This window comes from Lygodium microphyllum, chromosome 23 (assembly GCF_053477565.2).
Source record: "Lygodium microphyllum isolate KBCC chromosome 23, Lygodium_microphyllum_v1.1.10, whole genome shotgun sequence".
NCBI lineage: Eukaryota > Viridiplantae > Streptophyta > Polypodiopsida > Schizaeales > Lygodiaceae > Lygodium > Lygodium microphyllum.
In genome coordinates, this window is record NC_141157.1 from 520,132 (window position 1) to 536,548 (window position 16,417).

At 44.5% G+C, this 16,417-nt stretch overlaps 1 protein-coding gene across 1 annotated transcript in view; it reads right to left on the reverse strand.

Moving 5' to 3' along the window:
* Positions 1 to 16,417, reverse strand: part of LOC148015790 (CBS domain-containing protein CBSX2, chloroplastic-like) — a 71,764-nt gene that overhangs the window by 37,715 nt on the left and 17,632 nt on the right. The window contains exons 2-3 of the mRNA XM_087663696.1: positions 12,410 to 12,497; positions 12,248 to 12,312 (exon numbers count right to left, since the gene is read on the reverse strand). Of these exons, the coding sequence (XP_087519822.1) occupies positions 12,248 to 12,312; positions 12,410 to 12,497 (153 nt within the window). The remainder of the gene's footprint in view (positions 1 to 12,247; positions 12,313 to 12,409; positions 12,498 to 16,417) is intronic.

A 16,417-nucleotide genomic window follows, 5' to 3' on the forward strand; every position in this document is an offset into this window, starting at 1 on the left:
CAATTGGTAGCCCATCTTCCTCATCAAGCAACCTATTGCTGCGTTTGGACCTCTCAATAACCTAGCGGTAGCTAGCAACACCACTCCTCCCGGCAAAATTGCTACTGCTACATTTTGAGCTTTCTGCTATCACTTTCATTATCAAGCATCATCCTTTGCAGTCGCCTACTTCCTAGTGATCAACGTTTGGTGTTCTTCCTCACTCCCACACTCCGATTGGTGGTCACAGACTTGGGATCCGTCTCCGATGGCCGTCACTCCCCAACACACTGCTCTACCCTTGGACGCATTGTATACTCTTCCATTCATTTACAGCATTTATTCACTTTAGAGTTGTGTTCTTTCTCTCCCTTCTTCTATTTGTGTTTGAGTTTTGAGTTTTTCTTTCTATATATGTGTTTGTCTCGTTGTGCTTCTGTTGTGGTCGTACATTCTGTGTTTCCCTCAGTGCAAACTCTAATGGTGCCTCCACAGTCTTCTTCACATGAGGATCAATTACAAGATTGGGACACTCCATACAATGATGGGATTATTCTCTGCATGATATGACAGCCAAGAGAACGTATCGCATGCTTCTCCTATGCCTTCCATATTTGAGTATGTCAATAGACTATGGCATCATACAGATTGTGCTATTCAAAAACATGGAAGACACTCAAAAGCATTGACAACAAGCTCTCATTCAAGATATGCCTTCAGCTTTGGAAATGTATGATTGGTGATTTTCCTTCAAGTGCATTTCTTACCAACAAAAGGACTGCTCTTGACGCTTGTCATAGATGTGGTGCTTCAAATGAGACTTCTATGAGAGTGCACAACGGGAGAAGAAACAAGAACACACACACACACAATCTACAAGGAAAGAAAAAAAGAAACCTGTACTAAACAAGGAACAAATACTGAATACAGAAAGGGGATTGATCAGTCCCCTGCACGCAACCCACGCATCAATGAGGACAGGGCAAACAAATCAGGCTGATGATGATGGCAACACTGGAGACAAAGGAAGATGATGACGCTAGAGTGTGCACCTGCCAAGAAAGAAGGAAGATAATCTGCTAACTAAGTGGAGAAGGCTATAAATAGCCAAATACACCCAAATCTAGCCAACTTGAAATCTAGGGAGAAAATATGACCGAGTAACATTTAATGCCGGTCCGCCAACCAGCATTTAATACTCATACATTGCCAAAAATGCTCAAAAAAATCTTGATAAAAGTGAACGACGTTTGACAGGTGAGACAAACTACTCCATGCAAAAACCGCCCGGGAAATGCACACAAAATTCCAACTAGAGGTGAAAATGCATTGACAGGCAATAAAGTGATTGCTCTAGAATGAGCTACCTCCTCCATCAAAACAACTGACAGATAGGTCAAAGCTCCGAAAGTCCTCATCTCACTCAAACTTGGGCTCACAAGCAAAAGATGACAAGGCATGACATACATGATTGCTAACACCCCCTCCCAAATCCTGGGTGTGGCGAAAGGCCAAGGAAGAAATGGATCTTGGGATGGCAAGAGGAATGCCAATGTCAATGAAGTCCATCAATGTAGACTGCCCGTGAAGAAGAAGCTCTTGATGATCCTAAGAAACCCCCTCTACAGCACTAGGAGCCACAAAATCCACAACCGCATCACCGACATCATCCCCCTCTGAAAGGGATGGAGAAAGCAAGGGAACCACAAGAGGAGAGGATGGGGAATGGAAAGGAACCTTTGGAATAGATGGTGCACAAGCAGGAATGAGTGTAGCAATAGACAACTACCTCGGAGTTCCTTACATAAGAGAAGGGGAATAGAGCCTGTAAAGCCCGCTCTCCTACCAACTTGAAGCAATAACAGCCCCTATAGAAGAATCATCAATACAAACAGCTTACTTGATGAAGACAACCCGGATACCAAGCCTAGTAAGGCCATAAACTAAGAGTGCAAAGCTCAAGTCCGAAACATAAAGGGCATGTGAAAGGGAGCTCGAAGAGCGGTTGGGAAACAAAGGCAAAGTGCTAACACCACTAATAGGCACCAAAACAATGTCACCAACAGTGACGGAACTCTCAGAATGGCATAGATCCTACAACAAATCACCTCATGGAGTCATACAACTAGAAGCTCCACTATCAACCATCCAAGGCCTCTCAGAAGATGAGGCAACCACTAAAGAAGGCTCCTCCAACTAAACAATATAAAGCACTGACTCATGGGTAACCACTAGAGTAGAGGTAGAAGGCTCGAATGTTGTAGCTCCATCCATCATCTCGAATGAATATGAGGGTACTTCCAACATTTCTCCTCTAGATGTATCCTCTTCCCATAGTATGGGCACTTAGGCTTCTCCAAGTCAAAGTCAAAGCTTGAAGAACTCTCTTATCATTTCGCCTTTGACTTCTCTTTCTTCCTCTTTCCCCCTCCTAAACCTACAACAAAAGCTTTGGTGGAGGTGGACCTACTAACAACCTCTTTCGTGCTTATCAAGCTCCAAAACAAGCGATGCAAGCCCCTCCCATAGAAGCTTCTCATGGATCCTCAATATAAGAGGGCTGATGTAGAAGACATCAAGCCAAGGAGATGGCAACTGAGTCAAAAGAATCATGATCATATCCTCTAAAGAGATCATCGTGTCAAGGGATGCAAGCTCATCCCTTGTATCCTCCAACCTATTGATATGATCCTTTATGAAAGGAAAATCATCAACAACCATCATTCGTAATTTCTTCTCGAGAGTAATCTGGTGGGCAAATATCTTCACATGGTATAAAGAAGTAAGCTTTGTCCACACTTCCCCCGATTTCCACAACCTGCACACATGCACTAAGACAGAATCCTGAAAGCTCATAGAGAGAAAAGATCCCATAAGGCCATACGATCTATCAATGATCCAACAATGGGATCCTCCACTAGACAAGAAATAGGCTGGGTAACAAACTCCCAAAGATTGAAGGTATCAAGGATACACTCCACATTACACGACCAAAGGAAGTAGTTTGTGGAACCAGTCTTTCTTCTTGGAAAGGGTGATAATTCCCTAAACAAGCACTTAAATTACAACAATAAACAAAAACATAAATTGAAATGCACAACTTACCTTAATAATCTTGGACAGTAGACACCCTATTGACCCCCAAACTAGCCCCCCTTTCAATATTTCTTTAACTTCAATTGCCAGTGGATGTATTACAAGCCAAGATTCCATGACCTCTTTGGCTTATCCAAAAGCCCCTTGCTGATCCCACAATCAGAAAATGAATTGGGTAATTTGCTACTTGATTTTTACCTAGGACTTGCTCTAACAAGACCCCAACTAGCCAAATGCTACCCCCAAATTTACAATGGATGGTTCGACATCTGAAATCCCTAACAATACAACAAATTGTAGGTGCTGATTTCAACGTACAATGCCTTATCTTGTTGGCATGAGTCTCAAGGTGCCTACTAAACCCTAATTTCTATAAAAATTTAGGATTTACAGCAGAGATCCCTCTATAGTCCACCAAATTTGGCTAAGCTCTGCTCAAAATGGCTGAGAAATGCTGAGATCTCCTAAGAATGGGTTGGAGAAGGGGAGAGAGAGCCAAGATCACATAAAAAATCCGATTTTCTTTGCAAGAAATCCCTAAAATCTCCTTGTTGCCTACTCCATTAAGGCCTCAAATGGCTATCTTCTGCAGCGAATTGACGTTCTCTAATCACAAAATGGACCAATAGCTCCTTCTCTCCTTCCCAAGCTGTAAACTTACTAAATGGCTAAGACCAAGCCCCCATAAACGTTTTCTCAACTTACATGGGCATTTTTACTAAGTGGCAACCTTCTAAACCCATTTTTCACCGTTATCAAGCCATTTAATTAATTTTCATAATTAAATAGTCCTGAAAATTAATTTCAGCTCTTCTGACCTTGCCCAAAATTAAATATGTCCATCCATAATTAAATTAGCTAGGCCATTTGCAACTTGGAGTGGTCCACAACCTCTGTTGACCCTTAGACTGGTATTAATTAATTAATTAATGCGAGTCTCTAGTGTCACCACTGACACTTACTGGCCAAACAATTGTCCTAGGGTCAAAACTGACACCAATTAACCACCAAAACCCAACTAGCATAACTTATCACAACTTTTGTCTTTGACACCCACTGCATTCTCGTGGTCCTTGGCTTGCTACCATGAAATAACTGTCGAGTGCACATGTGCTAAACAACCTTGCACATTTCATTAATAACTTAATCAAATGTTATCAGCAAGATTAAAGCATCTCAAAATTTCATGTCCCCGTGACAGTTTGAACCATAAAGCCAATCTTCTTTGGGTAGAGAAGGCAGTAGAGGCACGTATAGCGGGTGCCATGCATGGCATATCAAGGCTAGTAGAACAGGCCTTCTATGAAACATGGAGAGAACAAGGAGGAGAGGGATCTCATACAAACAAGCTAGGTGATTACCGTTTGTCGAGTGAACTAGTACGAAAATCTCTCTATCTCTCAGAGAAAGAAATAGAGACCTCATTCTCTAAGCTCACAAAGAGCTTATGATAAGACATCCTTGCGAATACCCATCGAGCTGAAGAAAATCTGCACTAGACACAAGGAAACAGCCACAATTAGATTGTAGATCCTTCGTCTTGCCTTAGTATGCAACTGCCTTACCAGAAAACTTTCGCCTAGAGCTGAAAAGCTGTTGCCTACAGCCAAATAATGCCGCCACATGTAGTAAAGGCTGCGTTTATAGTAAATGCAAGGCTGGGAGCTGTCATCGAGCTACAAGGAAGATCAGCTATAGAAAGAAGGCTACGTGTGCAGAAAACACAAGGTCTGAGGCTTGCATTAACAGCTGAGGTAGTCTCCTCTGCAAGCAAACTTCACTCTATCCTCTCTTTTGGCGATGATACCATGTGAGTGCGCAACAGAAAAGGGTACAGAAAGACATACACACAGAATCTGCAAGGAAAGAAGAAAAGAAACCTGCATTGAACAAAGAGCAAATGCTGAATACCAAAGAACTGATCGGTCCCTGCAGGCAGCCCACAGTATTAACGAGGGCACCACATTAAGCTAATGATTATGGCAGCACTAGAGACAGACAGACTCCTCTAGAATGAGCTACCTCCTTCCTCAAAACAAGTGACAGACAAGTCAAAGATCCAAAAGTCCTCATCTAGACTAAGGCTCACAAGCAAGAGATGACAAGGCATGACACGCATGACTACTAACAACTTCTCTAGACTTTTTTGGCAATGTCCTTGATTGCAAGAGATTCATTTAGCAAGTGTTTGCTGCTCTTAGACTCTACTTTCCTTCTTTTGAATTTAGCAAGCTCTTTTTTCTTTAATTATGAGAATGAATGAGTCATACTCATCTCATGAGTTACAATCGTCCTCATTGGTCGGGCATTAAGGTATAACTATCGTTTCTTGCGCACTTCGTGTGAAAAAAATGCTAGGCCACTTTGTGGCTCATAAACCTACCACAAAGCAGCTTCGTGTGAGCAGCGAAACTATCATTCTATCACATGGTAATTTTGCTTCCCTCACTTCCTCACCACACAGCCCCAATATCGAAGAAAATGATACACGAGCTTCATATGTGGCTGTGCAGGAGCGGGGTATTTGGGCTGCCCGAAAACCCAATCAAAGGGGCGCAGGGTGAAACCAACCACTCCTTGCCAAACAGCCGACAAAAATAACCAGACTTTCTGTGCGATGGGGCAAGAAATAAATCGGTGGCGGGCGGATTCCACAGTAGTGGTGCAAAAGAAACAGTGGCCATTGGAGATTCGTCGCTTGGAGAGAGCCGAAGCAAGCGGAAGACCACCAATCATCATTCTCCAAAGAAAAACTTTACATTTGAAGGGTGTCTTGTTCAACCAGCCCGCCATCACAGTTTCCCTCCACCATGACCGGGATTTACGTAATCCCCATAAAGCATTCGCTTTGGTGACGAGCCATTGACGATCTTTAATCAGAATATGATACACTTGGTTAGCAGAAGCTTTGCTTAAAGTCAGCCGGCCTTGTAGGTCCCAATCCTGCCAGGGATGATCCGAAGCAAGGGCAGGAAAGGGTTGTCTGCTCTGGAGCACGCTCAATAGCTGTTCCCATAAAGGCCTGTATCCACGAGGGATCCTGAAAAGCCTCCTGGCTGTACGAAAAGATATAAGCACATTGCGCCCGGCAAGGGTGGCATCCGCAACTGAAGACAAACCCAAACGGGCCATCCGGTTGAATTGTGGTCTGAGGTCCTGCTTACCTTCCCATGCAAGTAAATGCGAGACTGCCAGCAACTCCAATTGAAAAGAGTTAGTAGCTAAGCGATCCTCCGTTGGATGCCTCTGAGCCTTCTGGAGGACGTGTTTCCAGGAACACACCAAATAAGTAAGCAGCGACGAAGAAGAACTGGAGAACCACGAATCAGCATTAAGAACATGCCACCAAGAACTGCGGATCTGGGTATTGCCATGTTGAAGGCCATGGCCCTCAAGGAAATAACGGGCTATATCGACCCATTGATGATGATCCGAGCACATGGCGCAGAAAAGCGACCAACGGAGTGCCTGCATATGAGTTTGGGCATCTAAAATAGCTCCGCCACCCATGCGTTTGAGGGTGCACGCATGCGACCAAGAGATCCAGGAAATACCTGCATGCAATGAGTCTTTCTTCCATAGCATGAAACGAATAGACTGAGTAAGAGCATTGAGAGTCGTAGTAGTCCAGGGCAACAATGGCAAGAAATATGTGAGCATTGGCAACATAATAGTCTGGGCCACTTTGAGGCGAACATGGAAAGGCCAGGCTTGAGATTTCCAATACATAAACTTAGCCACCATTTTCTGAGAAATCCACTGCAGCAGCTGCTTTGGGGGAACATCAACACCCAAAGGGTACCCAAGGTGCCTGACAATGGAGCCACGAGGAACAACCAGACCCTGCCAGTCCAAGGACTGCAAATTCGACTCCGTGCAGCTGAGAATGGCTGATTTGAGGGCATTGATGCGAAGGCCGGACGCCTGATCAAAGCGGCCCCAAGCATCCAATGCTCTTCGAAGGTTATCCCTGTCCGCACGCAAAATCATAAAAGTATCATCCGCCAGGGATTGGCTAATGAAGTGCTGTCCTGTAGGAAGCGACAGTCCTACCAACTGAGAAGAGGCTGCCATATGAGATAACATCGAAAGAACTGGATGTGTTGCAAGGGCAAAAAATAGAGGGCTCAAAGGGCACCCTTGTCTGACAGAGCGGGCAAGGACAAATGGCTCAGTAACACCTCCGTTCAGCATGACCCACGAAGACGCTGCAGCGCTAATGGTGTATATGAGACGAGACATCCGCGGACCAAAGCCCATAGCAGACATAAGTTCAGCAACGAAAGACCAGTCTAGATAGTCAAAAGCCTTTTCCAGGTCCAGTTGAATCAGTACGACCTCCTGATTGGAATGCCTGGCATAATCAATTGCCAGTTGAGCATTCAATACATTGTGTAGGATATTTCGGCCCTTAATAAAACCATACTGTAGAGGGTGCACAATGGCCGGGAGATGCTTATGGAGCCGATTCGCCATTACTTTGGAAAAGATTTTGTACATTGAACCCATCAAAGAAATTGGGCGCCACTGTGTCAACTTAGATGGCGAAGGAGCTTTTGGAAGCAGTTTAATAAGGCCTTCTTTCCATGGGGAAGGCATGATCCCCGTTTCCCACACCTGCTGAAACAAAGCCTGCAAAGGTTTCACCAGTTGGGTAGCAAAAGCTTCAAAGAACTCATTAGTGAGACCATCCCAACCCGGGCTTTTATCCTTAGGCAAGTGTAACAAGACGTCCATAACCTCTGCCTCACAAATATCTAACTCCATAGTAGCTTGCATGTCTTGCGGAAGCTGATTGCGGACTAGGTCATAAAAAGCCGAACGGGCCTGAGTAATTTGGGCCGAAGGTGGAGAGGTGGAACCGAGAAGGTCACGGAAATAATTCCCGCACATATGCACAATAGTCTGCGGATCCAGGATAAGGTGGCCTTCTGCATTCTCGAGTCTGGTCATATTTTCTCGAGCAGGAGAGGCATGGAGAGCTCGAAAGAACTTATGGGTCTGACATGCACTATCTTGCAAAGTTTCCGTCAGATGTTGCAGTTTGGCCTGCTGATATGATTTCAACTGGAATGCTTTAATAAGATCAGCCACCCGCATGTCCAGTGCGAGCAGAAATGCATCATCCGGAGTGTCCACCAGCAGAGAACGAACCAAAGCCAGCAGATCCTCTCCTGCCTTGCGACGCTGCCTACAAAGAGAGACATGATAAATCCCATACTGCCGAGCGACCCGCTGCACATTAGAGAGCAATCTTTCAAAAGACGCAGTGCCCTGAGAAGAGAAGTCCAAGACGAATCTGTCAATCAATTGCTGCATATAGCCCTGAAAGAGTGCATGCTTCAGGTAAGATGAGTTGAAGCGCAAAGGGAGTCGGTCCAGAAATCGCTTGAAAGGTGCAATGGGTTGAGCAAGCAGCTCAAGCTGCAGAGGGAAATGGTCTGACAAGGCATATTGCTGCAACACTTTGATGTCGAGCATCTCGGGAAGAAAATCATCATTCTGCATGATATACATATGATCCAGTCGCGACCATGTTGTTGCATACTGGGCAGAATGGAAAGTAAACCCTGTAGAAGACAGGTGTAGCCAGGACCAGAGATCTTGCTTAAGCACAACAAGAGCCAACTCATGCCACATACAACTTTCCGGTGCGTCCATTACCGAATGCTCCGATGTGGACTGGGAAGAATCCACACACATATTAAAATCCCCCATGAAGAAGCCTCGTCTGCCAAGTGACAAGGAGGTCTGCAAAGTCTGCCAAAGCTCCCGACGAGATAACGAATCATTCGGAGCATAGAGGCCAAGTAACCATAAGATTTCCCCTTCGAATAAAATTTCAATCACCAAAAAGCGGCCATGAACATCATTTTTAATAAGCATAGGCTGATATTTGTCATGTACAATCATGAGCACTCCCGAATAATGCATGGCCTGTGTCCCTGCATAGAACAGTCGAAAGCCATTGCAATCTACTACTTTTCCGGCTTCACCGTGACTCTTGTGCTCAACAGCGCACAGGACATCCCACTGATTTTCATGCAATACCGTCCACATGGCATGTTGTTGTTGGCGAGAACAAATTCCTCGCACATTCCATGTGGCTATTTTCATGTGTAGTTAAAACCAAATCAGGTACGAGGCACAGCTTGCCTCGATTTGACTTTGTCAGCAAGAATGTCCAGGACTCCCTCGTCCAAGAAATCCGCCAACAACGCAAAAGAGTTCTGAGGACCAGATTTGGAAGTAGACGGCATATCTGCTGGCTTGGGGTTGGAACGGGGATAACGACGATCCCACGGGGTAATGACGTTACCTCTGGTATCAAATGCCAGCTTAGCAGGGGGACCCTTTGGACGATCTGAATACATTTTTCTGGCGGGCTGATGACGGGGGGCAGAGGAAACCATAGCAGGAGCAGAGGGCTCGGAAGACAACATTTCCTTCCTGCGCATATATGTACGCATGGAATCTTGTGAGGGAGTAGGCACAGTATTTTCCATGCCAGCAACAACCCTGTTGCCTTTTTTTGGACGTATTTCCACCCAATCAGTGGCGCGGGAATCCAAACCCGAAACCTGTTGTTTACCTTTGGCCAAAACTTGGGGCTAGTGGATAGCATCCAGCGCCGGGGCATCACACACCATATCTTCCATGGGCGGCGCAGCATGGCCAACATCGGAGGTATGTTGCTGTTCCGGGCATTCAGCCATAAAATGCCCCAACTGTCCACAGGAAAAGCAATGCCCTGCAAAATTGCCCCATTTCAATCGAAAGTGCAACGGATGCATGCCCGAGCAGTTGAGGCGCAACCATGCAGGTCTTTTTCTTGTAGTGTCCCATAGCATGCACAAGCGGTTACGATTCACTGCCCGGAGACTGGGAGGGATGAGAACAGTGCCCACCGCGGCCATAGCATCCTTCAACAGTGGCCAATAAACAGCCGGGCAGTTTTCCACTTCTACCCACACAGGGCATTCACGTTGCAGCAGACGCTGAAAATCTGCTATTGGGCGCCATGGAACCACATGAACCAACCGGCGTTCAAAAAATAAAGGCAGTTTAGACAGGAGAGCAGCACGGTGCGTCTCTGATTTCAACAGAACCTCAAAAAACCCCCGGGAGCCAACAAAAATCTCTTCAACACATTCCCCTTGTAGCAGACTGTGCAGCCACTGGCGAATACGGGAAAGCAGCGGGATTCGACCAGTGAAGAAGAGTATCACAGCGCGATCATAAAATACCGAAAAGGAGCGTAGGACAGTTTTTGGATCAACGGTGGCGTCCAGAACATCGTCAGGTGCTGAGTCGGAAAAGGCTTCCTGATTATGTTGAACGTAATCGCCAAGCAACTTGTTGGCAAATTCCAGCAAATGCTCCCAGTCAACATCCTGGGAGTCCACAGGATCCGAAGCAACCTGAGCATAGGAACGATCCTGAGGAACACCTATCTCTTCCGAAGTATGCTTGGTACATTTACCCGCAGGCTGAATGTCGGGACCAGGGGGCATCTCTTCGTTGCACGGAACCATGTCCTCAGGTTCCTCGGCATCAGAATCCGGGCCAAGTGCTGCCACTGTTTGGTCTATGAAATCCAGATCCAAACCAGCCATCGTGTGACAATTTGATCTTGAAGGAGGACTGACCCTGTCTCTCTCCCGCTCTCTCTCTCGCACGCTGGTCTGTACAGAGGCGCTGTCCAGGGGTATACTCTGCAAAGACAGCTAATGAAAGCTGAGCTGTACCTGTCACCGTGCAGGGCCAGAAGGGCGAAACAAAGGCCTGTCGGTCGCAACGGCAGGACGGGACAGGCTGGGGTGCCGGGCAGGGATCCGTCAGGTCAAGGGACGGGGCAGCAAGGGCGGCCGTGGACAGGGCGTCAGGGGCGGCTGTGGACAGGGCGCCAGGCGAAGAAGGTGTTGACGGCGGCAGGCGCAGGGCGTCAGGAACAGGGCGCGATGGGTTTTCACTGGCGGCGCAGGGAGAAAGCTCGAAGAAGGTCGAGGGCGGACGAATCTGCAGGCGTCGACAGGGCTGAGGAGGCGCGAGTGACAGGCGAGCAGCAACGGACCATCAGGCGAGCAGCGACGTAGCGGCGGGCAGCGACTGGGCGGACGCGAACGCGAGAGGAAGACAGACGAGTCTTCAGTCTGCGACGGCGCAGATGAAGGCGACGCGAGGGCGTGCAGGACCAGGCGAGGGCAGGGCGGCACGACGCAGGGGCACCATCGCTGTTCGCTCCGTCGCGTCGATTCCTCTCTCTCTCTCTCTCTCATATACCACTACTTCCACTATCACCTACCAACTAAGCCTACCCTGCATTGCTTTATGTGACCTCTAAGAGTTCAATCACCACTTCAACACCACAGTTCACCTACTAGGGCAATGTGTTGGAGTGAACATCCTATTATCTCTACCTTGTGATCACTTTCTCCAAAACCAATTTATACACAAGGACAGCTACAAATCACACTAACACAAGGGTTCGCAAGGCTCACCCCTCTAAAGAAATAATGTACCATTATCTGCGATCATATCACAATTAAATATCACTATATTTGATACACCACGTAAGTCTGTACTTCAAATGGAGTGACAACTTAAAAGATCATTGAAGGCCAAAGTTTATGAATGGTTTATAATGGTTTATAACCACTCACATACATGAAGGCATACCAAAACAACAAACAAACACTAAGGCATATCCTTTCAGACCATCGGAAAATGCTTGATTTTGTATAGGCTGGTACATATGATCTACTTGTAACATCTCTTCTATTTGCTTTGTTCTGGACTTGTATGCATATGACAAATTTCCTTCAGAATTACTTCCATTGTACATTGTGTCCCTTTTGGCAATGACGTGTTAAGACACACACGACAAAACATGATCATGAGCAAGAGTAATCATATCAAGTTAGAAAAATGCCTAAAGAAAGTTCTATCTACAGCATGACCAGCAGACTTCAGCATTGGTTTCACACTGACCTAATGACATGAATAACATAATCTCTTAATCTGAGATAACTAAATGCGGAACTAAAACATTGCCTTCAACAAACTCAGATTCTGTGGTCATTAAAAAAGGCACTCCTTACTCAAAATCCTGTGATTGAAAAATTAGACCTTTTTTCTCTGAAAAGAGCTGGTAAAAGTTTCATCGTATTACCAATTTTCCTGCATCATCAACCACTGGTAGGCCTGTGATTCGATTCTCCACCAATAATTCCAGTGCTGTTTATTATAAGAAAAATTTAGCGAACACTGAGCATGCTTTATAGGCATGCACCCCAATGCCTTAGCTCTAAAATGATTAAGCAAATCAAATTACCCTCATCCACAGTTGTTGATTGCTTGACAACAAAAAGCTCATCTTTGCTTGTCATGAAATCTCCTACAGTATAGCTATCTTGCTTTGCCTGTTGAAAAAAGAAAATTAGAAACTCAATTTTACATAATAACCACCTACATGGCATCAATAAAACATCCTATGTTAAGCCCCAATACCCTGCCAACATTACAAATTTCCAAGACAAACTCAAACCCAAAAATCAAGTTATTTGATGAGAAGATGGAAAACCATGAACCCATTATTAACTTGGCAAAAGAGAAAAATGACAATTTTGTTGCAGTAAAGAATTGTATATACACTATGTGTGCTTTCTTACACACTTAATGCTTGGATATTTGAGTTTGCAAGTTTTGGCCTTGTGAAGAACTAATACAACCCTCCCCTATGAAGAATGGATACTCTATGTGAGATAGATTGGCCACTCAATTGCACAAAGAACAAACTCACTCGAATCGCAAATAAAGGCTAATGCTTTGTATGATAAAGGGAAATGACAATGATGGTGGACATGAATGAACATGTGCTGTAAGTTATGAACTGAAATGTGGATGTAGTATGTAAGGTGCCAACTATTGTAGAATCTAGAGCAAAGGTACTTGCTTGAAGAAGGTGATAGTGTTGAGAAACCCTTCACCCACAGTTTGCGTTTCTGCGTTTTGCATTTAGGGTTTGCAGCCCTAAAAAGGGGCCCCATCTTAGACCGACTATGCCTATTTATAGGACACTCTCTCATTCATTCCTCACGGCTGATTCATTCAGTCCATCACCTCTTCTCTCCAATCTCTCCACTGCCCTCACAACCCCTTCAGGAGGTCATTGCGGTTCGTGGTTCGTGGTTGTCTTCATCATCTTCCTTGTGCTACAGCACCCTTGTTCCCTTGTATCACATTCACTCCATGATTCAGAACTTCATCATTCCCTTCATCAAAGTTTCTTCTCCCTTCTTTTCTCTTCTCCATGTTTGCTGAGTTCATTCCGTGTTCCTCCTTGCAAACCCTACTGTCTCGTTGGTACGTCATCTTTTGACAAATAGTAGGGTGCACAAGGGTCAAGGACTCCATGATGCCATGAATAGCAAAGTGGTGGTGTATCACAAGGACATGTATTTTTAATGCTTGCCTTTGGCATTATTGAGTTGTGCACATGTGAGGTACACATATAAAATGCAAGTCAGTTAAGTGATAGTGAGACCTTAGTAACCCTAGTGATCACTACGTCATGACATTGGTAAAAGTCGTAATAAGTTATGCCTCATATGTACTAGGTGGTACCCACTGTTAAAACTTTGCCTAGAATATTTAATTAGCCATTAGTATCAATGGTTACACTAAGGAATTCGCATTAGTTAATTAATTAATGCTAGTTCTGAGCTAAGGAGTGATCCAAATCACTTGGGTGATAAATTGGCCTAGCCAATTTAAGTGTTGGCCACTCATATTATTTTTTTTGAGACATACATAATAATTAACTTAATTTTTTAGAATATTAATAAAGCTAGATAATGCTGAAAATTGTTTTGAAAGCCTGCCACTTGGCAAAACTTGTCGATACAAGTGGAAAAAATTTAAAACGTTTTCGAAGCTCGAAGAGATGTGGAGAAATGCCATAATACAAAAACTTAATTACAATTGTGCAACAAAACACAAACTGATAATAGAACACATTGTTAGGGTTAGGGTAACTAAGAGACAATGAACATAGAGAATAAGAAACTGAATGAACCTAAATATAATACAATGCTCCTACAACAAACACATTATCCAATGAGACAGAATAATGACCCCTTAACTCCTGTCTCTTGAGGGTTGGAGTAGAGAGTATGAGCTGAAGAGTGTGTTGTACTCCAACCAATCCTGAAACCCAACAAGGCAGCCTCCGTAGGTGTCTAGCAACAGCAAATGCAACTCAAGTGTGACTAGATCAATGGAAAACAAGCAAAGGACAAACAAGTCTGGAGGATGATGTGGCAGCCTAGGTGGAGAGTGGAAACAACAAAGCACGAATTCCCTAATGATCTAGAGGAGACAACAACTGCTCTAGAGCAAGCGACAACAAGAGAGATCAAAATCGCTAGTAGTAGGCGACAGCACTAGGGTAGGTTCCATGCGGAAAAACTAGTTGCCAATAGCAAACACAATGTTCTGAGACAAGTTGATAGCGTAGGACAGCTAGAAAGGGCAGCAGACTATGAAGGAGGACTGGTAAGCAGGTGCCAGATGGTAGGAGATGATGATGCGCAGCTGCAACTGAAATATTGTCCACGAACGGGCTATAGACAATGAAGCTTCAACAACTACATTCTACAAAAATGAGATTGGCTGAGTGATAGGGCAGCCGGTATATTCATAGGAAGTTTAGGTCCTCCCCAATTACGATTTGCATGTGGGAAACTGAAACTTTCAAGGACTCCATTTGTTTTAAATAAAAATGTCAAATTCATTAATTAATTTGAGTTCTGGGGCTGTTCAATAAATGCTAATGTATTTTTAGCTCAACGAGAGAGAGAGAGAGAGTCATTCCAACATGGAGAAAATTAAGAGAGAGAGGACTGTCATTGTTGCTCCAACAGTTGACATGCCATTTTCAACCAACAAGAGACCCTCCAAGACCTCGTGACATGCTCATATGACATCAATTTAAGGGTTGTTTCAACCAAGCAACATCATATTTGGGATGTTCCATTAGTGGAGACAACTTTCACGACCGTGTAGACAAGGCAGTTGTTGATTGCTTCCATTTTCTTGCAATGGAAGTCTAAATTTTCTCTCCCCTCAACATTCTATCTCATCCTTTGGCCTATTCTCATCCTTCCTCACTAGTTTCAAGCAAAATCAGCCATTGGAAGAGGAGATTTTGGCTAATCTCTACTACAAACCCTAATTCACAGTAAAAATTAAGGTTTGATAGCCACCTAAGCAAGCATGCTCACAAATTGAAGGCCTAAAGATTGGAATTTCAATCACTAAAATTAAGGCAATTTCAAGAGATTTAAGTGGCTATTCAGCCACCAAACATTTGGGGCTCAATTCATCACCCAAGAAGCACAATTAAAGGCCAATCCTCGAGCAAACCACGGTGCAATTTGGGTGGAAGGATTGATGGTCATTTATGACAGCAAGAGGTATTTGAACTAGCTACATAGATTAGAGAGAATCTTGGTTGTACTCCATCTATTTGCAATTAAAGATAAAGAAATACCACAAGATGTGCTAGTTTTGGGGCGAACACACTGTCCATTGTCCAACTTTACGTGGTAAATTGTACATTTCAGTTTTATGTGATTATTTACTTGCTGTAATTGTTGATTAATCAGGTCATTACCACCCTCTCTAATAAGGAAGGCTAGTTTCAGCCTATATCGAGTCAATGATGCCATGAATAGCAAGGTGGAGTGTATCATCCATCACTCCACATCTCAAATGTAAGCAGCCAACCAACACTCCCAGGTAGGGGTACTGAACTGATGTGAATCTATGCTTTGTATAATAAAGATGAAGGGAATCCTGCATTTTGGCTGGTAATAGCCATCCTTAGTGCAAAACCTGCATTTAGGCTTGCAAATACTTGCATTTAGAGTTGCAGGATGCTGCCTTTTGGCTTCAGCAGCACTATGGGGAGTAGGTGTGGAGAAATGGTAAGAGTTTGCAGGGAGGAACACACAATGTGTACAGCAAACACAAAGACTGTGAGTGAACTCACAAACTCAAAGAATGAAAAAAATGAATCATGTACCTTGATGATACAATGGAGCCTCAAGGTCCCATGTCTCATGGACCAATACTAGTGAGCATAGAGGAGTCAATAACATCGAACATGGCTGAACTTTCAAACCCCGACTAGGCAGTAGCACCTTTGAAGGGATTTGCAATGTGAAGGGACCAAAACACAGTCCTTTAGGCAGAGGCGTGTTGATGACAAAGATGAGCATTGCTTTGAATGAAGACCAACTATAGTGTGAATAGGTGGGGGAAGCTATGTCAGAGTGCA